Here is a 25286-nt window from a genome sequence, read left to right as displayed (position 1 = left end):
GCCGGTCCCTTGCTTTACCTTGGGACCGGTGGCAGCCTCTCCTCCCTCATTCTAGCACCCCCCCTCCTCCTAGCCTCTTCCCTACTTGCTTCCTACCTAATCCCCCTGGACGTCCACGCCTCCGTGGTGCTGCACATCACCTTTTTCTCCCCTCCCTTTATCGGCGACCATCCTTTCCGGCTTAGATGCAGGCCTTGGTTTCCATTTCTCTAGATTTATTCTAGTACAAGGCTTTTCCTCTTTTTTTGGGACTAGATCTGCGGGTTTGGGCTAGTGATTTTTTGTTGTTGGAGAGTCAAATCCCCCCTATGGCTTGATTTTCTATGTTATGCGGTCCTTCTCAACTGTTTAGTGGTGGCTCCGCCTTCCCCTGGCAGCCTTGACTCTTCGGTGCAGCGAACTGACACTAGTTGCAGGTGGTGATGGGTTAATGGTGTGAAATCTTGTTCCCAGATTTCACTGTTATAATCTACATATTTGTATTATTGAGATTTTATATTAATTTATTTGAAATTAGATTTCAATTAAACTAGTAACGAGAAGTGAAGTTTGGAAAATTATTATTTACTCGTTGACCTTTTGAAGTGACAAGTAACGTTTTCGAATAGATCTCCAACCCACGAATGCAGAGGCGAAAGCCGTTTGCAAGTCCGAATTATAACGGTATAGCTACGGACGTTTGAAATTGTGAACTATAGATTGTGGGAAATATTTAATTCTCACATGTGGGTTAAAGGTTAAGTTAGTTTAATAAAAAGGGAACCAATCAGATTTTTAAGGAGGGGGAGGAGTGACCAATGGGGGAGAAGAGAAAGGAGGGGAAAGGAGAGATCCGAAATGGGTCATTTTTGACCCGCGAACCACCATTTTTGACCCAGCCATATTTCCTCCATCCGACTTCCGTTTTGGGTGATCTTGGTGTCCATGGAAAGCTCTTAATGAGCCCTACACCTTTGTAGTGTTAGATTTCCCAATTTCTTTCCCATTTTTCTAGTTCGAAGCCACAAACTCACGAGTGTTCCGGCGGCTTTATCCCTTTTTTCCGGTGGCTCCGGCAAGTTTCACCGTCCATGACCACCACCAAAAGACTCCCCTCAACCCCAGGAACAACGCCCAAATGATGTTGGAGACGTCGGAGTTCGATTGGAAGCCGAATTTGAAGCACACCCACCTTAGGGTTCTGGCGGTTCGTGGCCAGTTTGGGATGTTTTCCGGCAAAATTGGCCTTGGCCGCAGGGGGCCGTCGATGTCATTCTTAGGCTAAATTAGATGCCTTGAGCTCATTTTTGGTAATTGTATGATATAAGTTGATGGTTGGAACCCAAATTCTTGACGATACGTTAACTAGTAAAAGTGTGAATCGACGATCCGACCGTTGGATCGTCACCAAACCTTAATGCGTGATAGAACTTAATATTTGTGGATCATAGAAACTTACGGATCGGGAATCCGATGTACAGATCGGGAATCCGATGTATGGATCTTCCCTAATTGGATTTGTAAGTTTGTAAAATAAAATGTCGACTGCCACTAGAATTAGTGATTGGCGAAGATCCGACCGTTGGATCACGATGAAATTTTAGTATGTTGTTTTAGGAACATAATGTGAACTGTGGGAAGTTATTGATCCAAAATCCGATGTACGGACCTTCAGTATCAAATTACGCGGAGTTGTGGACCCTAGTGTTGACTGAGAGTTGACTTGTGGTCAACCCGTCTCGGAGCGTTCTAAATATTAAAATTAGTACTACGGGACTAATTGAAAGTTAGTGGGTCTATTTTGGTAAGATAGCGACTTGAATATATGAAATATGATTATTATCTTAATTTCTTATATTAGTATCATTTGTGAATATGAATTGGTCTTATAAATATGATTTCTATTGAAATGTGAAATTTATATATTTAACCATAGACCTATGCTAATTAAATATGATTTGGCTTGTGTAGTGATGATGTTTGTGATATATATGTGTTTAATTAACTTTTTAATAATGTGAATGATAATTATGATGAATGTTATGATAATTATGGGATCTAAATATTGTTTGATAATTATTTGGATATGATTGCCAACTGATTACCTATTTGAACTTGGCACCATTACGTAGCATGAGATGGAGATGAAAGTCAGGAGATGAGTTAAGTACTTTAGTAGATCTTTAGTAGAAATAATAATTGAGGGAATTCCTTGTGTTGTGCTCCATATGACTAGATGCTGGTTGATATGTGGAATCAATAGCAGGTATACGTATAATTATGTTTAATGTGTAATGATGAGATTGCACCACGTAGTTATGGTACATGGATGGTCCTGCTGGGTTTATCCGTGATGGGGGACCATATGTATTCAGGGGTGATCATGCTTGGTATATCCGCTATAGGTGATCACTGCATGCACGACGAGTTTATGCCTATGGTTTTGCTTGGTTTATCCGTGATGGAGGACCATACGTATTCTAGAGGTGATGACGATTGGTTGTACATGGTACATTTTTAGGCGATCATATTTGGTTTGGTTCCGTTGAGTGGTCCGGAACCCGAGGTTGTTGAATTTCGTGGGATGGCCTAAAATTCCATTGCTTAGAGAAGTAGGCTTGGCCTAATTATGTAACTCTAGCCTTAGTTATATATATATATATATATATATATATATATATATTTGTGTCAATGGTTTCGAGAGTCTTGTAATTGAGTTAGAAAAGATGTTGGACGTCTGAGTGACTCCTTCGGGATTTTGATGATTCGATTATGATTTCATAAGGTATGAATTTAGGAGATATGAGAATGATTGTTTTACTTTGATCAAATTAATTAATTAATGCAGCTAGAGGATGGTTTTGTGTTAGTCGGCTATTAAATATGATGTGCCTTGTGAATTGCGATGTCATGATGAGACATAATGATTTATATGTTGGATGGGAGAGATATCATGTTTTCATAGGGATTGGTTATGCCGCTGAGTCCAGGAATTACATGTTGTCAGGTTATATTGAATGATTGAGGAATGCTATGCTTTTCTGCTTGAACTTAGTGGGATAAACGTCAGATTTTGTGAATGGTGAACTACGAATGGCTTGATCCCTATTGATGGTACGTAGGCAATCTAACGAGGAGGTTAGATGCAGCCATAAGGTAAACGAAAGATTTCTTTGCAATTTGATTCTCGAATTGTGATTGCCATATTCCTGAGATGGGGTATGTGAGTTATACGAGTTTTTGGGTGACGTCACGTGTCAATCCTGGACGTATGTCGGGATCGGGGCGTGACAAATGGATTGGTTTTAATTATTTTAGTTTATCTTCATTATGTTAGTTTAGTCATGGTCTTCTTATAAAATTGCTCTCTAGGGTTCCTAGGTCTTCTTAGGTTTCACTAGGAGAAGCGACTGCTTCGTCTATGGCGAGAAGCGACTGCTTCGTCTATGGCGATGGCGCCGAGTTACCTTGATTCTGTGTTCGTAGTTCTGCGGGCATAGGTCTCCTACTGATACTATGTGGATGTTGGTCCAACTTATCCAATTTGTTGGAGACATTCTCTGCCGGTGGTTTAGACTGAGTTGCAGCATATGGAAAGGACTATGGAAGAAATGGTCGAAAGCTTTGCCGCACGGTTGGCGCTCACTACACAAAATGGTCGAAAGCTTTGTAACCAATCAGTTTAGTGGGTTGAAGACCCCCTGAGTTGCATATTTTGTTCGAAGATAGTTCAGAATTTGTTTATGTATTGACATTTGAGGATAGGTCCTTTATGTTGTGCGGGACACTCTTTTTCCTTGGACCAGAGTGAAATTTCCGGCAAGGTTTTATCGAGGCCCAATATGCACACTATTCTCAGTTTGTTTGTATTCTGAATTTGCTAGCAATGAATTATCGTACTTCTCTCAAAAAAAAAAAAAAACATAATCGAAAAACAAAGCAGCACAAATTAGTTATCAACATAAATTCTACCAAATTTCAAGACTTTATTGGGATTCTTTTGGAGTTTTAATCTTGACTTAATCTCGATCCCTACTCTTACCATAAAGGCCCCCAACTATCGTATCACAAATGGATGTGGAATACTATGTTTAACTGCATCAAGACATTGTCACTTAATCAAAATATCTCAATCTTAAAATGACTGCACATGACATATTTCACATTTTTTTAACGCTTCTCGTCGCATCTTATGAAAATTCTCATATGAATTAAAGTACAATGTCATCCACACTCTAATTGACAAAACCCCGTAACAAGAAACAAGCAAAACATATATAATACGTATTATATTTCTTTCTTTTCTCCGTGATGTTAGAGATATAGAGATGATAAAAAGATAAGGAATATAGAACCAGTTATATACATAATCCCCATTCAAGTTTAGCAAGTGCAACAACGTATAACATTCTCATCAATCTTCTGGTGTTTAAGTCTCATTAGTCAATATTAATTTATTTCTTTTAATAAACCTGACAGGTCCAAATCAAAAGATTATTTGTGTGGTAGTATGACACATTAGACGCATCAATTATTATATTACGTGACTAAATTTCGGTATTGTACAATAACTTTTCGCACAACTCGTCTCATCAATCTTTTGGCAAGTCCCTTGCTTGCAAAATTACCCATAAAACTTTTGTAAATTGTGGAGAACTTCTTTCCATCTCTGACCTCTCACCTACACAATATAGCAAACGAGGTCTGATGCTAACCGAGTACCTTATCATCAAGTACTGGGTTTCCATTTCCAAACGCCAAAGCCGAACGGTCCTTCACCAAAATGAGGGCACGAATTGACAATTAGAATTAGGGTTTCAAATTTCAACTTTCAATGCTGCAACCTAAACGTAAAACGTATGGCATCATTGGCAGGTCACATGTATATAGGACACAACTCTACTACCTAGCTAGTGCCCACAAAGTTAATCAATGCCCCCATATTGTAGAGACCTCTAAAAACACTCGAAGAAAAATATGCAGTGGTAGCGGTGAAAGAGTTTTTGAATTGAATAAGAAAAAACCTACGAGGCGGAAACCAAACCAAACCAAACCATTCCGAAAAAAAACAAAGGTTCTATCTATTCGATACAAAATAACATAAATGCGGATTGAACAGAACGAACATCTCTTCTTCCCCTACTCCATTATCCATAAATGCTCACATTAAAAGCCCCAGGTTTGTGTCCGTGAACCTGTTTTTATTTTTTATTTTTTGCTTCTTTTTCTTCAAAGATTCTTGTACCTTGTTCAAAATTAATATTCCCAACTTCCTTTGTTGCAAGGTGGTTGGAAATTTTAATGCAACTTCTTCAATGCTACCATCACCAGTAACTAGTAGCCATCTCTCTTTGTTGGGCATTACCTTCTTAAAGAGACATACATTCATCTCTCTCTCTCTCTCTCTCTCTAACTCTTTCTGCTCAGATCTGCCTTATTAATATGTTTAAGTTGTTCTCTCCGCCCATTGCCCCATTTCCAAATTGCCTCCTTTCTTCTCCTTTCAAATATCTCTGTCAGTTCTTGTTCCAAGCTCGTATCAATTTCCACAACCCAATTTTTGTTCTTTATTTGTTTTATTTCAACACAAATTTAACACTTTATTTTGTTGGTTTTGTAATGCATAATGTAAGTTCATATCGTTTTTGCTTCCAATCTTTTTCTTGGGGAAGTGATTTTCGCTTTCGTTTCTTGTTCTATACTCAGCCCTTTTTTCTACGGAACCGAAACAAGCTGAAGAGTGCATAAGGAGAAAACATAAGTGCGAAAATCATTACCCTTTCGTTTTCACTTTGTGTTTTGTTTTGTGTAAAGATGAAACGGGTTTGTTTGTATTGTAGCCTATTTTGTGAACAGATTCATGGAATGGAAGGCAAAGAAAGAGAAGGATTGGATTGGGATCAGTTTGAACGGGATATTGGTCCGGTTCAATAAGAAAACAGTGCTCTAAAAGTGCTTGAGCTCTGCTTTTTGATTGAGCCGTGCCAATATCACGTGCCACTGTTCCTTTTTATCATATATTCTACCGTTTGCCCTAATCCCAATGTAAAGGTATACACTTTATCATTTCTATTTTGTTTGTTTTCAGTATTCATCTTGACATAAATTAGGGTTATTCTTGAACTTTGCTCAACAAAAGTTTCTCCAAGTTCTAAGCTTGTTAATACACTATAAGACGCTGTACTTTCTTTGGAAATTCCCCAATGCAGGGGAACTGTTGAGATAGTCATGGAATGTTAGTGGTCGGTCGAATGGTTGTGTTGTGTCGATTGATCAGCTAGTCACATTCTCCAAGAGTTATATTGCATTTGAAGAAGAGGGTTGTTATTTGCGTTCTAAAAATGTAATCATACACTATTTTGTATGTTTTTACAAAATTAGACTACAGAATGATGTTTTTAAAGTACTGACAACAGTTCCTTAAGAAAAAAACAAGACTTTCTTTCATTGCTAATATTTTCTCACTGGCGTACTGGCCTGCAGCAACTCTCAGAAATTTGAATGTTGGTATTAGAACAAATGCTTGACCACTTTATTGTATGTAGGCAAATTTTGTTGGGTTCCTCTCATACCTTTAACCAAAAGAATTCAATTGTAAATAAAGGGCGACTCCAAGCCAACAAGATTCTTAGCTTTGCGATGATCGAGGGAGATGGGAACGTTTATCGTGCACAACCATTCAATTGTATTTTGATATAATGAATTTTGGATGAGTTGCCATTTTCTCCATAGGTCAATGTGCATGAGAAAGCCTATATACGTACACACACACATACATATCCTTAAAACCAATGTCTTGGATTGGCTTTATACGTTCATAGTTAGGTTAATTGAAATCTTGTGTGCTAGATGTTACATTTTACTAGTTTTGTATACATGATGCCATTTTTGTTATGCATATGGCATTTAATTCAACACATTATTCTGCATCCCATGTGCAAGAAAATGCATATTGCCAATAGATGATTCTTGGTGTGGCAGTAAAATAAAGGCATATCTGCTGTTCTGTCTCGTTGTGGTAAAGTTCTCTAAGTACTTTTACTCTTGTGGTAAAGTTTTCTTTGCTTTTTTGTATGTAGGCATAACAAGCTGTAATTTTGGACGACGTCTTAAGTAGTTTCTAACTTTCTAATGAAGAAAAGAACTGTACTTTTTGCCTTCTGTTTTGTTAGTTTGGAACACAATTGGTTTTGGTTAAAGAAAAACTCTTGTACTGTAAAAATAATTCTATTATGCTTCAATGTATGATATGTATCAGAGGACTGATGGGCTCGATGTCCAGCCAAAAACCCAACAACCAAGAATCTGACTGCCGCGAATCCTGTTGCATGTGCATATTAGAAAAATCGTTGTCCAGCCTAAAATCCAACAACCAAGAATTTAACCGTCATGAATCATGTTGTATGTGCATACTAGAAAATTCCTATTGTAAAATCCTGGCGAGGGTGATTGCTAATTCTAGTAATGATGCAAATGAAGTCGTTTTCATTTTCTGTCTTTTCCTTAATTAGGCCATCTTCAACCGAAGGAAGGCCTCCAAGAAATTAATATTTTAATAAACAGTGTAGGGTTATATTTCTTACCATCTCCAACCCAAGGCCAAAGGGTTATAGGACCAAACATAGCCTTGTGACAAAAAATCATTTCCAACCGAAGGCCAAAGGGTCATGGGGTCAAACATAATTTATTATTTAAATTTAAAAACTACAACAACTTAAATTTAAAAATTACAACTTATATTTAAAAATTACAACTAAAATCTAAAAACTACAACAATTTAAAAACTACAACAACTTATATTAAAAACTACAACTAAAATTTAAAAACTACAACAACTTAAATTTAAAGTCTATAATCAACATCATTCTCATCATCCGCCATTGTAGGAGTATAATCGGAGGCATTGGAGTGTAATCCGAAGTGTTCATTTGCATATTCCTATCATCCATCTCTTCTTGTATTTGTTTGGCCCGTTCTTCATGTCTACGGTTCATTTCTTCTGCGGCAAAGGCATTTTGCTCCGCCATTAATCGCAATGAGGCCGCCTCTTCCTGTTGAGCGGCATAATCATCCTTTGCCTGCCATTTTCCTTCAACCTTCGGGCCTTGCTTCATCCCATAGCCCTAGGTATGGAACCTTCACCCGAAGACGGATTCTCTACCCTTGTTTCTTGAATGGTAAGAGATCCATTTCATCCCCATCCACAGCTGAGGATGCAATTCCAAACACTGGCGTAGGACCTACTCGATGTTGAGGTGGATCTTCAAATAACACCCACCCTTTACAAATTTCCCAACAACCGTGAAACTGAAAGGGTTTCGAGTTGCCCTCCATATACAATTTCTCCGCTTGGCGTACCTAAAAAATATAATTACAAAAATTAAAGGAAATTAATTTATGAAATTAAATGTAATATAATTAAATATTTAAAATAAATTGTGAAAACACTTACTTCGTTGTAGTAATTGGCGTCGCTTTCATGTCTACTTGCGGCTGCTAACAGTGCTTGATGTCATTTATTCAAACTTGGATGAAGATGTTTCTTCCATCTTGAAGAACAACTCTCGTGGTTTCGAGTATTCGATGGAGTAGTGCATTCGTAGAACTCATAGTATTTTTTGAACATACGAGTCCAAACCCATTCACTTCTTTGAGAAGTTCCCCTCACACTGTCTTCCGAGACCCATCTATAAGCCCTACAAAGAACTTCATCTTCTTTTCGGGTCCAAGCCCTACCTTTTATTGCATATGAGGCCATTTGAAAATTATTGAAAAAATTGAAGGAAAGATTATTGGAAGAAGTAAGAAAATATGAGAATTGAAATGGTGTAGGAATGGTGAAAATTATGTGACAAATGGTGCAGGAATGACTTTAGGTATTTATAGGAAAAAATGAGAATTTTTCAAAATTCAAAAAAAAAAATTTTGCCAAAAAAAAAAATTTCAAATCCAACAGTAACTGATGTTAGCTAGCTGTTGTGTTTGAAATTGTGGCCCGGCCCGAGGCTGGCTGGCTGGGTTGGGCCAGCCAGTTGGCCTTTTTTGTCCTGTGGGGCCCACGAGCCCTTTAGTCTAACCCTTAGTTGGAGACAGTTTTCGGACTATTTTCGGCCATCTTGACCATTCGGTTGGAGATGACCTTAGCATCCAAAGAAAGATTGATCCTTTTGACCTTATAGAAAAAGAAAATTAGAAGCATCAATTTGACCATAGTAGATAGGCATGAGAGCGACATTTCAAGGGTGTGGCAACTTGCAAAGAGACTGCCGGACTAATTAGTCCTTCGTGTGTCCTGTTCGGTTTTGTTTTGGAAGTCTGATATTTTTATGTAAATATGAATTAGAGAAGGGGTTTATTCCCGACTTGATCATATGATGAGAAAGATAGAGAGACATTACAACTATTGCAAGTAATATTTTGCCCAGAACAAACAGAGACACACTAGGGTGTCACAAGAGATGTACATTCCCACCGTGTGAGGTGCTCTACCTCACACGGCGATATACATATCTGTAGGCGACATGCAAGAGACTTCCAAAAACAAGAGGCGGTGGAACCACGGATGGTGTCAGATGAGTTACAAGATAACTGGGAAAGACATCAATGCAAAATAATATGTATGTTCATATGCATATACCAAGGGGAAACAAGATTGTACAAGAAAGGCTGTAAAAGCTCCCACACAGATTTGCATATTTATTGTTGCATTTGTTACTGTAGGCATAGAAGAAGAACTGTAACTTACAGTTTGGCTCTTCAAGCCTCTCAGAATTGTATGGGTTGGGGACCCCTCTATTTTCAATTTAGCAGCTGCTTTGTGGCCAATATCCTCTACTAAAATGGAGATGGTCCACACAGCAACCTCTCTCTCTCTCTCTCATACACACACACACACGCACACACACTCTCTCTCTCTCTCTCTAAACTCTATTTTTTGGTGTTGTAATTCTCTATACTCAATACAGGAGGAGGAAAATGAACTAAGAAAAAACACCTGCCTTTATACTTAAGCTCGAAAATCTTCCCGAGGTTGGAAGAGGTTCGAGCTGCCTATTCGAATCTAGCACTCCACAAGGCGTTTTCGCCTTCCCCGCACCGGCGGTGGACTTCCTTGATTCTCTCGGCTGACTTACAAATCCCACTGCAGCTCCAATCAAATGAAGCAACACAGATGTTGCCCGCCTGCGCCTTCCACTCACAATCTGCAGCAAACAAGTCTGCATTAGAATTAACGAATCCTAGAATGTAACAAATAGGCCACTCTTATTTTTCACAAATTAACCAAATAGTTGTTTACCCTCTAGAAAATGAGCAGATAAATAATAGCATTAGCATGTATATTTTTTACTGCTTTTTCATATAAATCTGCACAAACTAAGCCATTTTGTTTTCGAATCATTACTACCATGGTAATTTTGAACGAGGAGGAAGACTTACCGGGTGGGGTGCCGCAACATAGTCTCCGATCATCAATATGCTGTACATCGAGTCCAATAAACCAAGATCCCAATGAGACATCCTCATTAGCGTACTTGTGTAGGACATGCCTGACAGATGCATACAAATGAGCACCACAAGTGCAAGAAGAGAAAAACAAACTTTTATGTATTTCAAAATCCATCCTCACATAAAGTCGGAAACTTACTGGTTTATTGATATATACGTAGCCAAATCTTTTGATATCGCATACAGCTGTCCTGTAGCATGACGGAAGTACTTGTTTCCTGGCTCACCAAATTTCCAATACTCAGGTTCATGGTATCGCACTCCCCTGTATGATCAAATATTCAAGAACTCAAAGTCAGTTTGCTTTCTTAAAAACTATCTGAACACAGAAGGAAAAACAAGAAATAAAATAAACAAATATCAGTACTGGCTTACTTTTGTGCTAGAACAGGACCAGATTTCATGCATCCAATGTACAGGCGCTTTTTCTTTCGGTGTCTGACTAGTGTTTCTCCTAGCGTCGCTGCAGAAAATTGAAAAGATAGGTTCAGTGAGACTAATAAATTGCTCTACCAAGTCTAGGTACACCCAAGTTGGCCGCCGGTAAGATCTTGTAAGCTTAAAATGAACATAAGAGGTTTTCACAAAGGGTGAAGAACCTAAGTAGTTTGAACTATACATGCGATTTTGTAAAGCTTGTATTGAATCCATATGTTTCTCAAATGGAAAAGAAACCTAGTTCTTTCACTTTTTATGTCATCATGCACAACAGTATCATATGAAAAATGTTTATCATTGCAAAGTAAATCTTAAATTACCAATATTTACGTGGACATCATCGTCAACTTTGACATAAAAATCTGCATCCCACGTAGCAACAGCAGTAGCAAAATAAATCTTTGTCTTGGCCGACAATTCAAGATACCCTTCAACATGGTCCTGCGAAAGAGGCATAGAGATGAACATGTTATGCTCAAGACTCAAGTGAGCTGCAATCATACACATGTGGAACGAAGAGGACAATAACAACAGAAGAACGACTAAAAGACATTACCAGCTTCAGGATATCTCCATGCTTTCTGTCCTCTGCTTCAACAGCTCTATCTAGAATACCTCCTGATGTGGCACTTGACAAGGAACAGAAACAACTTGTAAATTCAATTATCCAAATAATCCCATGACCTAGGAATTTTAAGTGCAAATTAAGTTGAACCTAGCAAGGCATCTAGATTATGGAGGCTTGAAAGTTCTTTTACCTGGAGAGAAAGAAATAGAGAATGTACTGTCACTCTGTACATGTACAAGTACAAACCACGAACACTGATCTTAGACTCTAAGAAAGATTTTTTTTTTTTTTTTTTTTTGTCATTACATGGATACCTTTCAATTACCTACACTAGCATTTCATGCTGTTTATGAAATAAGGGTGTTCAAGGACACGGAGTTGTGATAAATTGTAAATGGGGGAAACATAGTCTTGGCTTCCATCAGCTATAACTGAATGGGAACCAATGCATGAACTGCAGCCTAGCAGATCAATGACTTAAACTACATCTGCGACGAATTACATTCTAGCAGACCACAAAAGGTAATATATCGCATGCAAAGGATGATAAGGCCCCCTCCTATTTGACATTAATTAGCAAGAACGAAGATTAAATACTCACCTATGACCAATGACAAAGCGAATGATGATACCCTTCTCTTCCTCTAGTCTCTTTCGTTTCTCGCCTATAATTCATGTTTTGCATAAGCAAAAGTAATCAGACAACAGATGTAAACAAATCCAATAGAAAACAAAGAAGGAATTAAGGAATCAAATTATGTACCTTGTGGCATCCACGTAGCACGAACTGAATCTCTTCTTTTCCGGCTGCTAAAAGCAGTATTAATTCCAACAACCATCAGATACCTTCTCTTCGCTGTTGAATCAGTCTTCAAGTCACCTGATAAAGGAGAGCCACTACGTATCGACTCCTGCGTTGCCCTTGCTGCAGCTAATTCCATCTCTAAATTTGAAATAGTCTTATCTAATGTTCTATTTCAACACACAACATAAAGTTTTTGATCAGAAAACTCAGAAATCAACCAAAATCGCGAAACATTATGTTCTTGTCAGAAAATCATAACTTACTGTATAGCATTATGAGTCTTATAAACCTCCCCGAAAATGTCTTTATCTTCGCGCTTCACCTCCTTCTGATTCAACTAAAAGAACCAAATCAGATAAACATAAAAGAAAACTTCAGATGAGGAACCTGATATACAAATTTTAATACATAAGTGAATAACAAATCTCGCGATGATACAAAATTAAGTTAGAGATGAAACATTACAGATTTCGGATTGCAGCCCTCTGAAACTAAATTTAATTTTTCTTCTTCCATAGCTGTTCTTCGTGTGATACCTTTACTTTCTGGTACAGTCCACATTCTGCAACCGCCACATAAATTTCCATCAAAACTTCATGACATCTCAACAACCAAAAGTTTCATCCTTAAAAATTCATGCATGTTCAATCAAATTCAGAAAATAATTAACCATATAAAAGCCTGGAATTTCAGAATCATCCAACTGATTAAAACCAGAAAAACACAAATTTATCAAATATAAAAGGATGGTGCTATACACACACTTATTTTTACAACACGGATTGAAGGCTTGAAGAAAGATCAATGGACAAAAACTGACAAGGCTTTGTGGAAGGTAAAAAGGGATTTGTGAATAGCACTACCCATCAAATCCAGCATCAAAACCAATAACGACCATTTGTTCATCATATAAAAATAGAAATTTTTTTTAATAAAACTTTCCAATTGAGTCTCGAACCCATTACAGAAACAAGTACAAAGAACTGGTTGATTGAATAATTTCCAACAATTCAAACAAAGTGAATTTAAAAAATAAATAAATAAAAATTGTTCATAAGAAACAGTACCTATTGGTGAAGAGCATTCCGGCACAGAAGCAGCTTAAACAGAGAAAAAGGGTCCATTTCTGAGAAATAAAACTTCTAGAAGATGATGGGTCTCCTCTGCTTTTCCAAGACATCTTCTTCTTCTTCTTCCCCAATTCTCTTCTGCTTCCAAAACAATCAGCTTTTTGAAGCAAAACCCATGAAAGAATGTGGAAGAAGAAGAAGCAGAAGAAGCACTTTTTCGAAAGTGAGCTTTTTTGGGGTACAAGATTTGAAGGCAGTATATGGAAGAAAGTAGAGAGCTCTGTTTATCAACTTGTCATTTGTATTGTTCCTTTCTTTTTCCTTTTGCTCTCCTCTCTTCTTGTTTCTCTCTCTTCTTGTTTCTCTCTCTAGAAACTCTACTTTGCAGGCAAGGGACGTTGAACAGAAGAGAGACTAAATGACCAACAGTACCTGTCAGACTAAATGACCCTAAACCGACCCTCCTGTTTAGATGCTCTTTTCATTTCTTTTTATTTGTATGGTCACGATTAAGTTAAGTCAGCATTTTATATTTATATTGTTTTTTATTTTATTATTTTTATAAAAAAATTAGTATAAAATGTTGACGTGATTTAATCGTGATCTCATAAAATAGAAGTGGATGGAAAGAGCATCAAAGCAAACAATCTGCCTCCAAACCTAAATTACCAAACGGTACCTGGCAGACTAAATGACCTAAGTAACAGTTCCTGAAATTACATTATTACCCTTCAACATATGTTTTCTTTCTCTCTCAATTTTGCTTGAGTTCTTATTAATAGTTTATTCCTCTTCCAACTGCACATATATATTGGGTGGGAGTAGGGCCATGCAGACTGTCGACATGTTCTCATCCCTGGTTGTCACATGGGAAAATGTGGGTTTTGGTTCACACTTCACATTGTGAGACGGTATGATGGTTTCTTTTGAACTAGATGAGAGTCTTTTTTCTATAAACTTTCTAAAGATTTGCAATTGTATCTTGGTGATGAATGATATTATGTTATCAAATTAGAAAAGATTTGTAATTTAAGTAATTAAAAGTATTTGTTTCTGTATTTTAGATCTTAGGTTTGGTTCTTTTGTTCTATTAAAGTTTTGCTCCATTGTTTAGGTACAGTGTTTAAACCATAAGTAACTGTTTGGGTACAGTGTTTGAACGATAGTTGGATAATTATATAGCTAATATAATCTAGATTAATGGTGTTACTACCATCAACACGTGCATGATTGACTCCCAACTAATGTACAGACTACACGTATGCGTAGATGACTTTACTAGCATAATTCAAGAATCGATAAAACTTGTGATCCCCCTATGGGGGAATGCCGAATGCACATATCCCACCTTTTGCAAATAACTATCTTTTTCATCTAAACTCTATAACCAGAATCGTTCAATTTTTTAATCTTCATTTGAAAATCATATCTACCAAAAAAAAAAAAAAAAAAAAAAAATCGGTTAGTCATTCAAATATATCAAATAAATAGATGGTTCATCATAAATATGTTATTTGGTACTCACACCATCGATTTGTTCCATACATTTCAAACAAAGATTAAGTAGGTGAACGTTTCAATTATAAAATACGATTAATATACGTTATTCAAAAGAAGTGGGATGTGTGCATTCCCTTGTAGGAAGGCGCAAGTATTTGCTTAGGACTCGCAACTCGCAAGAGCACGTCGACATGTTTAGAGAGTTTATTACAAAAATGTTAAAAAAGTAATTAACAACAGTTCTTATATTTAAACCCCCACTTGTGGTGCTTAAAAATCGTTTACGATGTTTGAACAACTAAATAATGCACAATCTATGATAGCAATACATTCGACATGCTTAGAGAGTTTATTACAAAAATGTTTGCGTATCATCTAATATCACAAGAAGAACTTCTAGCTCATGAAAATTCAACAAAATCCACATCGAAGATGTAAAAGGAGAGCCCCTACCTCTTAAAACCATTGCATCTAATGCTATTTTTATTGTTTTTAAAGGAAAGGGCATGAATAAATGTATTATACTCACTGTTCTTAAAATTCCCGCATAGTGTCGTATATACTTTTTTTTAGGTGTGCTAGGCGGCTGGCCACAGTTTCGATTAATTCATAGATATTTGAAAATTAAAAAAGGGCTCCTAGCCCACCTAGGCATCCCCTTTAGACATAAAATAGATAACTTTCATTTAAAATTTTTTTTTAATAAATTGTAAGAGACTTATCAAATACTAGGATGAACACGCATTATATGATTGTTCACCAAGTTTTCAATATGTTCTAATATTTTATAATCTATATGTCATTCTATTTTACAATTTATATATCCCAATACAATTATATATTTTTTTAAGTATACATATAATTATATGTTATATAATAAATTTAATTAAAACTTGGTTATACTATATATTGTTTTGAGAATTGGCCTTAAGGACCTTGATTACCTTTAGTAGATAATTACTCTTAATTAATCCACCAACTTGTACACTTTCTAACTCTCTCAACCTATGTGATCTTGAACAAGAAATGGGGCCTGCAACACATAATTCTAAACTCATAACTTTTCAAAGGAAATGACCACGAACTATGGATATCGTTGGTTGGAATTTTGCACGAAAGTACTTTCATCGGGCAAAGATTAGTCGACGTAACAAACAATTTAGCCGACAGAAAATCAAATTAGTCTGGAAAGTCATTTTTTCCTGTAGTTTACTACTACAAGTCTACATCAACATATTACACCCCAATTAAGCTACTGATTAATCCATGCTTAGACTTTATGCAAAACATATATAAACACAATTATAATAAGATGATGTTTCTAGTGTTATTGAACTATATATATAATTAATTAGGATTAAACCTAATAACATAAAAGTTATCACACCATTCTGATTAAGTGAATAGCAAACCACAAACATTTCTCAAATTTGATTTCTACAACTGTTTAAATATTTTATATTTAATTTCAACCATTCATTTTTCGTATTATCCAAGATTATGTAATATTGAAGAAAATTTTATAAAGAGAAAAAAAAAAAAAAAAAAAAAAAAAAAAAAAGAGGAAGAAAAACTTCGAATCGAAGAAATAAATTTTGGAGGGATTTTTGAAACAAATAAAAAAGGCTCTTTACTCGTGGTTCATGAATCATGATCTGAGATTTGTGAGGGTTTTTATTTTATAATCCTATTAGGAAGAGGCACTTTAACAAATATGAGAATCTTCAAGCTGATGATGAGAACCTGGTCTGTACACAAAAAGGGAAGCCAAAGGGAACAAGCTGGGCTGGAAAGGTTGCCAAGTGCACGTGATCAGATCTAAGAACCCTGTTACGTGGCACGATATGATTGTTGGACCTTAACCATGTCGGTTAATACTTTAATCATGTGACTTGTGGTGCTCCGACTCACGTGGAAACTGCAAAAGTCTGCATGGCACTAGGGCCACGTGTCACGTGGTATTATTGAGTACTCCCACGTTAAGTTTTACGATTCCTTGGCTACGAAAGAGGGCTAGACATCCTCTGCTTCTTCCTGGAGGGCAAATTAACTTAATTAAGCAGCTGCGTTTAAATTTAATTAATGTGTTGGGATAATGGTTCTTGGATTTACCCTCGAATTATAATTTGAACTTGGATTTAATTATTTTTTAATTACTGGAAACTGAGAGCTAAGATCCAACTTAGTTGGAAGTCTCGATATTGGTCCAAATTATTTAATAAGCTCATCAGAACCTGGAACTTAATAAGTTTAGATAAACTCGAAGTTCTAAAAATATTCATCTATTACTTCCATAAACAGTGAATCAACCATATGCTAATAAGCCAAGTTTTATTATTCTCTTAAAAAAAAAAAACAGCGCCAATATTTCTTTTGTTTTTGGCATTTTGGATAAGATTTGGACTTAAAGTTCAACAGTCTTTTTCTTTTTGGGTGAACATGCAAGGAGCAAAATCCAAACATAAAAAGAAGGATTTGAACTTGCAAACTTAAGAAATCGATCATCTGAACTTTTAGCAAATTCATGCACATCAAGAATATACTAATTTGGACTTGCAAAGATATTTATCGATCATCTTCTAAAGTATTCCGTAAACCGTTAAGAGATATACGACTTTGAGAGCCTAAATTGTGAATAAAACCGAACTTAAAAAATCATGTATAAAAATTGCAAATTAAGAAAGAAAAGAGAAAGAAAATATAAGGTGGGATGTTGAAATCGGTTGGAAGACGTTTGCTTCGAAAAGGATTCCCCGTCGCTTTACAGCAGCACTACTTCATACTGTTCATATATTCTCTCTAACTCTAAGCAACCCAAGGCTGCCATTACACAAGATTGGTTGGTGCTGGTGCATCCCATTTATCAAATGCAACAGAACTACACAAGCCTTTATCATGAAGCTAAAGGGTATTTCTGTACCAAATTATACTTTCTGCCATTTTTGCCAATTTGCAAAGGAAGCTAAGATATAGCATTATTTTATATGTTCTCTAGCTATATCATTATGGGATGACCTTTTTAGTACAAGTGAAGGTACTTTGTTGAATTCTTGGAGATGTGTCATTTAGGTTGCTTATGATAAGAGTATGATTGCCATTGTCTATGGCTTTAAGCAAAATCTGATTAGCTTTTACATCAAATGAGGGAAACAAGATTTTGTTTACCACCTCAAAAGAGCTGAAAATAAAGGAAAAGGTTCGTCATTCCAAGATGTTGGTTGCTAGTTTGATTTAATTTGTGAGCGTGATATTTATTGTTCGCGTATATGAATAACATGACAGGTTTTTAGCAACTTAAACTATCTTTCAGAGTCATTATTATATATGTCTAACCTGGTATTTTGATCTGATTGGAGTTAACATGGTATCTCTCTTAAATTAGTTGGAAATGCATAAAAAGAATGATGTAACCTCAAACGTCTTAAACTTTTCCACATCATACTCAAGATTCAAACCAAATTTTAATTTCATCATCTCTAACCCTAATTGTTGATGTTTCACATTTTCTAGCATTCCATACAATTTAAAAATGAATCATTTTCTAGTTCATTCAAATTTTAGACATGTAAAGTTTTTCTGACTTCCATTTTCATAATAGGAATGCTTAGAACCACAAATGCATATGAGTTCTATTATAGAGTCAACAATAAAAAATTATTCACACGCCTACACTTTATAAAGTCTTTGGTTTCCAAAAGTTTCCACTGCCGCGAAGAAAAATATAATAATACAATTTTTACCCCCAAAAAAAAAAAAAAAAAAAACAAAGATAGTGCAATCTTAGCCATGAGGATTCTCTCCGGATCTTCTTTGTGAGGATCTTGGAGATTCTCAAATCGTGTTCGTTCATCATAAATCGTGCGATAAAAAATTATTTTAAATACTTTTATTTAAAATTAAATATGAATAGTACATGATGAAAATTAATCGCACGATGTACGATGAGAGGATACGATTTGAGGATCCGGAGAGATCCTCATTCCAATCTTAGTAGTTGTGCTTTCATTATTAAATACACCAACTTTAGCTGAAATGGAGTTGTTAGCTCTCATTTCATATGTATCATCCAAACCATACTACAAGCTACAAACTCTCCTTCATCCATTTCCAAACGTCAAATTCCCCTCCATCCTTCTTACGAGTTTCCCACCTTCTCTCTCTCTCTCTCTCTCTCTCTCTCTCACACACACACACATATGCAGCCGGCCGGCCCAAGAAGGCAGGTATGTGCCATCAAAATTGAGCCATCGTCTCCCATCCACTGCTTTCTGTCTGCAGGCCCATACAAAAATATGTGCCATCTGCATGTAATCAATTCCCTTTATTCCCTCCCAACCCTTGTTGACAGTTTGGTTTTGGTTTTGGTATCTGCGAGAATTAGAATTGCAAATTAGTGTAAATAAAAAAACAATATAATGTCATGCAATATAGGAAGGCAAGAGTGCACAAGGCGAATTAATTTTTGTATACCCAAATTACTTATAACATGGTGTATATTTCTTATGTGTTAAAAACTATAACATGAGTTAACAATTCGGTTGACATATCTCACCTAATATCATCTAGACTTTTACGATAGGTGGTTAAGATGAGAACTTGGATTGATAAAGTTCATCATTATTGTATTTTGCTTGTTATCCTTGAACCCTAAACCTGTGTCTTTATACCATATATATATATATATATATATATATGTTTATATAAACAATTTAAGATAGAATCAATCGAAGAAAGAGAAAGAAAAAAAAAAAATATTGCAGCCCTCGTGTATACTTTAAGTGCTTATAGAAGGTTGTGTGAGATAGTTGTTTATATACGAGTCCTAACATTTTTAGATCTACAACATGAGAGATTCTACATTAATCTCTCGAGTCCCAATACCCACATTTTAATTTTCCCAAATCTATCACTCAATTATTGTTTAAAATATCAGTTTTGGTAATATCGATATACAAATTTGTGGAAATTTGATGGATTTATCGACATAGATATCAGTTGCTTTCCATGTAAGTAATAAAAATTTGCTAAAAAAACGTTGAAATTTAAAATGAAATTTTAGGACATGTCATATGACAGTTTGTAGATATTTAACCGATATGTGAGAAGATCGATGACATTCCCCTTTCCGTATCTTCACTAATTTTTCCTATTATCACCGAAGAAATTTCAAACACGGTTCTCAACTGTCTTTTTCAAACTAATTGCATGAAAATCAATAATATTGTACCGAAAAATAATTTTAAATTTTAACAGACCAATAAAATGCAATAAACCCTAATACAGACTCAGTACACTAAAATTTCTGATCCACATAAACCAGACGGCCCAATGGACCATTGTCGGATGCAATAAAGCCCGATGGTGGAAACGACTCGTCGTATTACTCAGAAGGTACGGACCGCCTCGCAAACAACGGTCTGTCGTTGTGTTCTTTAAATGTGCCACGTAAGCCCCCCTCTCCCACCGTTCCGCCGCAAACCGCAATCGTCTTCCTTCTTCTGCTTCCATCGAGCTACAGAAAGCTCCAGAAACACAAAAATGGAGGCGAAAGGAAGAAACCTCAAGATTGCAGTAGTCGCCCTCGCTTCTCTGACAGCTCTCTCCGTCTTCTTCTTTGCGCGGCACCGGAGACGCGGCCGGAACGCAAACTGCCGCCTAAGTCGATGTTATTTACGAGCTGATCACCTCAAGCCGCAGTACGGATTCAAGCGAGTTTTAGCTGACAATTCCTACTCTCCCTTCAAGCATCTGAACCTGAATGGTTCTCCGGAAGGTAGACGTTTGATCACTCATAATTTCATTGATTTTTCTTTTTTATTTTTGGAAACTTTAGTGAAATTTGAAGTTTTGGTGATAGATAAGAACTGGAATTCGCATCCTTATGAGGCGGAAATCACGGGATTGATGGAAAGTTTTCAGCTTGAGGAGTTTCGAAAATGCATTGGAATTACAGAGACGAATGTGGGGGGTTTGGAAGAAATGAGTGAGTCGTATGAGTGGGTGGAGACTGAGTCGAAGTTGAAGGAACTCGTTGAGGTTTTGAGCAAAGAGAAGGTGTTTGCTGTTGATACCGAGCAGCATAGTTTTCGGTCTTTTCTCGGTTTTACAGCTCTAATACAGGTAAATCAGTGGTAAAGGAATGTAATTTGGGTGTGAAATTGTGTGTGCGTTTCTAATTTTGGTAATATCGGATTAGATTTCTACTGAGAAGGAAGATTACTTGGTGGACACGATTGCTCTGCATGATTGCATAAGCCTTCTACGGCCGGTTTTCGCTGATGCTAGTATTTGTAAGGTAAATAGTAGTTACTCTTTTGTGCATATGTTACTGATTTGGGTACAAAAGTGTGAGTATGTATGAGTATATTGTAATGTGTAGTATTATGATGGTAGATTGTGATTGGAGTACTGTTGATGATGGGAATTTTATGTGACGTGTGTAGGTGTTCCATGGGGCGGATAGTGATGTCCTCTGGCTGCAAAGGGACTTCCATATTTATGTTGTTAATATGTTTGATACTGCAAAGGTTAGCTGTCTGTATACTGTTATTTTGGATGACATGTTCATTATATAAACATCAACTGAGAGAGATAGAGAGAGAAAGAGAGCGATGATTTAGCAACTATCTGGTATCTGTTTTGAACTCATTTTCGTATTTTATTATTACACTGCAGGCTTGCGAAGTTTTGTCAAAGCCGCAAAAGTCACTGGCATTTTTACTTGAATCTTACTGTGGAGTAGTCACGAACAAATTGTTACAGGTTTGGCCTCGAGGCTTTTTTATTCATGTTCTTTCTGTTTGCTGTTATCTTATAACTAGCTACTAATTGGTCAACATGGCTTCAAGATTCTTTTGAATACATAAAGCAAATATTTAACATTTCTTCTGGCTTGAGTATTTAAATGACACTTTCATATATTTAGTAATAACCCATGTTCTGACCAACATTTTCACATTGGTTTTGAAATGCTATGGAGATTTCTGAATAAGGGTTTTAGATGTAACCATGCTCACGATAGACCTGACGTTGCTTCTTATTGTTTCTCATATTGGTTTGTAGCGTGAAGACTGGAGACAGCGCCCCTTGTCAATCGAAATGGTACAATATGCTCGTACAGATGCACACTATCTACTCTATATTGCACACAGTTTAATTGCTGAGCTGGAAATGCTGGATAACGGTACACCTTCCTTCTTTGTGTCACAGCTGCTTTTCAGACCTTTTACATTTCACTTGTTGGATTGGTTAGATAAGAAAAATTAAAGATGATACATGAATCATTGTATGTGCACATGCATGCTCCTGTGAATGTTATTCTGCGGAGAGGTCATAACCTAAATTACAGAATGTGATGAAAGTTTTAATTCTTAAGTAATAGGACATTGTATGATGTGTGGACGCATGTGAACATTTCTATCTGGAGAATTGGAAACCTTGATTAGAAAAATTCATAGGATTGGTGTGACCGTGTCACATGATAAAGTTTATTATTTGTGACGATAATTTTCTACTTATCTTATTTAGCATGAGCTAAACTAAAACACACTGCATGTGTTATGTGGTACTGAACTCTTGCTTAGCCATGATTTCAAGTTGATAGCATTTAAGACTATGTTGTCACTTTCTAATAGTCATAGCATCAAAGGTCTAAATATCTCACTGTATCAGAAAACACGGGTCCCAATGACAAATTACATTTTGTTCTCGAGGCTAGTCGGCGTTCAAACTCGATATGTTTGCAACTGTATACTAAAGAGATAGAAGCTTCTCCTGGAGAGTCTGCTGCTTCATCAATTTTTAGCCGTCATTTGAACGGCCAAGGAGGGATTTCATCAGTTTCTCCTGAAGTCCAGGTTTGCTTCTTTTGATGTTCTTGACTCTTGAGGAGGTTGCAAGTGTTGCATATATTCAATAAATTATATTAATGCAAGGGTGCACTGGAATCTGGTTTCGCCCAAGTCTTTGCATTGCCCATAGTGAGCTTTTTCTTCCATGGGGGCAGGGTTGGATTGACTGTTTGGGGTGTCTTGGGTGATTTTAGGATTCAGTCACTAACCCTTTATTAGGCTGGCACATTAGGTTTGTTAAAAGGACCGAGAAAGCTTTCTGGATCATGGTCCGGTTGCATCTATTTTGGGCATTTGGGTTGAGAAGAACTTGAGGACTTTTTAAGTGGTCAAGCATTCATCTTAGAATTGAGAGGACAGCCCTTGAGGCGGTTCCATGGTTTGGTCTACTGTGGTGCTGCCAGCCTCTGGTTAATTTGTTAGAATTTATCTTCTCCTAACCCTTCTTTCTAGGTTCTTGGACGCTTCTTGTATTCTTCTGTTGCACTTTCTGTTAACATGTGTTACTAATTAGAATAAGTATTCTTTATGCAAAACTTTGTATTGTGTTTCAGGATGCTGTGAACAGATTATGTGCATGGAGAGATTTGATGGTTAGTTCCTTTTCCTAAAATTTGCCACAAACGATAATGCTGAAAGTGTATGTGTGTGTGTGTGTGTGTGTGTGTGTGTGTGTATGTATATATATACATTTTTTTTCTTTTTTTTGAAATTTTCTAAAAATGACATTACAGTACGAAATTATGAACCTGCTCTCAATTTACTTATCTCGTGCTACTTAGACACATATCATTCTTGTTTCTATGTTTTCAATTGTACATTGGGTTTTATGGTCATAATAGTTTTTTTTTTTATCTTGTAACGTTGCACCTGAGTGCACTGAGATCACATTCTAGATACTTAAGCAATCATGTGGCATTTGCTTCCTTCCAGGCTCGTGTACACGATGAGAGCTTAAGATATGTAATATCAGATCAGGCTATTGTTGCCCTTGCAGACAAAGCTCCAATGAACCATGCAGACAAAGCTCCAACAAACCCTGCAGACATATTAACCACCATTGCTGAAGCTGATTCCAATGCAGATTCAAGTTTCAGTTCTGGCCTCTCATCTCCATCCCCTGTCGTTTACAGTCATTTGGATGACTTTCGTCATCTGCTCCACAACAAAATAGGCAACCCTGATAATTTCTTTTCTAAGATTCTTCAAAACTGCCTGGGTCCAAATGGGAGTTGCCCACTGTCCATCTTCAATTATGCTTTACTGGTAGAGTGTAATATGAAAGTGCCACTAACTTCTAGAAAAAATGGGTTGAGAAATTCAAAGCAAGTTGCTCGAAAGTCATCTCGGCAGCTATTTGTTCAAAAATTTTCCTGTAAAGCTCCAGTTTATCATAATTGCAGGATCTATGCAGATGATGGCCGGTTGCTTTGTTACTGTGACCGCAGGAAGCTTGAATGGTTAGGAATCATTTCTCAAAAAAAACATTTTACCATAAAATGTGTTGAATTTGATATAGTCAATGTTGTATTCTTACAGGTATCTTCGGCGGGATTTGGCAAAACTTGTTGATGAAAATCCACCTGCGATTATGCTTCTTTTTGAGCCCAAAGGCCGTCCAGAAGATGAAGGCAATGATTTTTACATTCAAAGTAAGAAAAATATATGTGTTAGCTGTGGCGAAAGAAATCATTACTTACGCTACCGAATAATTCCCTCATGCTACAGAATGCACTTCCCTGAACATTTGAAAAGCCACCGTTCTCATGATATTGTCCTACTATGTGTGGACTGTCATGAAATTGCTCATGCCTCTGCTGAGAAGTATAAAAAACATATCGCTGCAGAATTTGGGATTCCACTTTTTGTTCGCAGAGTGGTTGATTCAGAACAATCTCAGGCTACATCTGAATCATCTGTTCCAGAAACAACTTTTGAGGAGCCAGGTGTATCTCCTTTACAATTGCGCATTGCTGCTATGGCTCTTCTGCGCCATGGACCAAGAATGCCATCCAGCCGCCGTGAAGAACTGACAGAGGTACATGAGCATATATTAAGCCCTTGATTTTGAGAAAATGATCACAATGGTATTGACTTTTGTATTGATTTTACGTTAGTTTTTACATCAAATGTTTTACTGTTGTTGGTGTGTGATTTTAGCATCAGCGGTTTGTAGTATTGTTGGTTTGTTAGTGTAGGAGCTTATGTGTGTGAATTCAATCTTATTCGCTTTGCAGATAGTAATGAGGTATTATGGAGGGAGGCAAATATCTGAGGAAGATTTAGAAAACGCTTTGTTGGTTGGCATGAGTCCCAACGAGAGAAAACGATTTGAGAAGAAGAAGGGACTTTCTTTAAAGCATTCTAAGGGGATTATTCAACCAGATGCAGAGCAAGAGAGAACTACAATTACCATGTACACATCTGCCATTGTGAACGCATCAGAAGCTGATACTCTACTTGATTCATGCACCACTGAAGCAGAAGCATATACCGGAACAGAAAATGGAGATGCTTTCATGCTGAAGGATGCTGATTTGGGGACTGAAGAAGAAGCTTTTTCTGTTGTT

General features: G+C 36.7%; 2 protein-coding genes across 3 annotated transcripts in view; one reads left to right on the top strand and one right to left on the bottom strand.

Moving 5' to 3' along the window:
- Positions 1-9655: 9655 nt before the first annotated feature.
- On the bottom strand, positions 9656-13761 carry LOC137739661 (probable beta-1,3-galactosyltransferase 2). 2 transcript variants are annotated; one of them, XM_068479315.1, is made up of 11 exons: positions 13364-13761; positions 12762-12858; positions 12560-12633; positions 12255-12463; positions 12093-12156; positions 11480-11552; positions 11244-11364; positions 10861-10948; positions 10625-10750; positions 10417-10526; positions 9656-10181 (listed from the first exon to the last, which is right to left on the bottom strand). In XM_068479315.1, exons 1-11 carry the CDS (start codon positions 13474-13476, stop codon positions 10030-10032), a joined length of 1227 nt encoding a protein of 408 aa, XP_068335416.1. In that variant the 5' UTR covers positions 13477-13761; the 3' UTR covers positions 9656-10029. The 2 variants fall into 2 exon arrangements, with proteins under 2 accessions (XP_068335416.1, XP_068335417.1); XM_068479316.1 differs by having other exon boundaries at positions 12560-12624.
- A 6584-nt stretch (positions 13762-20345) lies between these two features.
- The window catches only part of LOC137739679 (protein RRP6-like 3), a gene marked incomplete in the record, with an annotated part of 6016 nt that continues 1075 nt past the window's right edge, over positions 20346-25286 (top strand). The window contains 11 exon segments of the mRNA XM_068479341.1: positions 20346-20639; positions 20724-20986; positions 21063-21161; positions 21310-21393; positions 21542-21628; positions 21929-22049; positions 22538-22722; positions 23271-23309; positions 23650-24176; positions 24256-24754; positions 24954-25277. Coding sequence (XP_068335442.1) covers positions 20405-20639; positions 20724-20986; positions 21063-21161; positions 21310-21393; positions 21542-21628; positions 21929-22049; positions 22538-22722; positions 23271-23309; positions 23650-24176; positions 24256-24754; positions 24954-25277 — 2463 coding nt within the window.

Source organism: Pyrus communis, chromosome 7 (genome assembly GCF_963583255.1).
Source record: "Pyrus communis chromosome 7, drPyrComm1.1, whole genome shotgun sequence".
Lineage (NCBI taxonomy): Eukaryota > Viridiplantae > Streptophyta > Magnoliopsida > Rosales > Rosaceae > Pyrus > Pyrus communis.
Note: the sequence above shows the minus strand (reverse complement) of the source record. Positions and strands in the feature narration are given on the sequence as shown.

What these genes read in the sequence shown, in the direction of transcription:
- LOC137739661 (XM_068479315.1), bottom strand. Translation starts at nt 13,476, where the DNA reads ATGTCTTGGAAAAGCAGAGGAGACCCATCATCTTCTAGAAGTTTTATT. An exon ending in GGAATGCTCTTCACCAATAG is followed by an intron (nt 12,859 to 13,363) that starts GTACTGTTTCTT and finishes TGGCGGTTGCAG; the next exon opens with AATGTGGACTGTACCAGAAA. An exon ending in ATGTTGCGGCACCCCACCCG is followed by an intron (nt 10,182 to 10,416) that starts GTAAGTCTTCCT and finishes TGTTTGCTGCAG; the next exon opens with ATTGTGAGTGGAAGGCGCAG.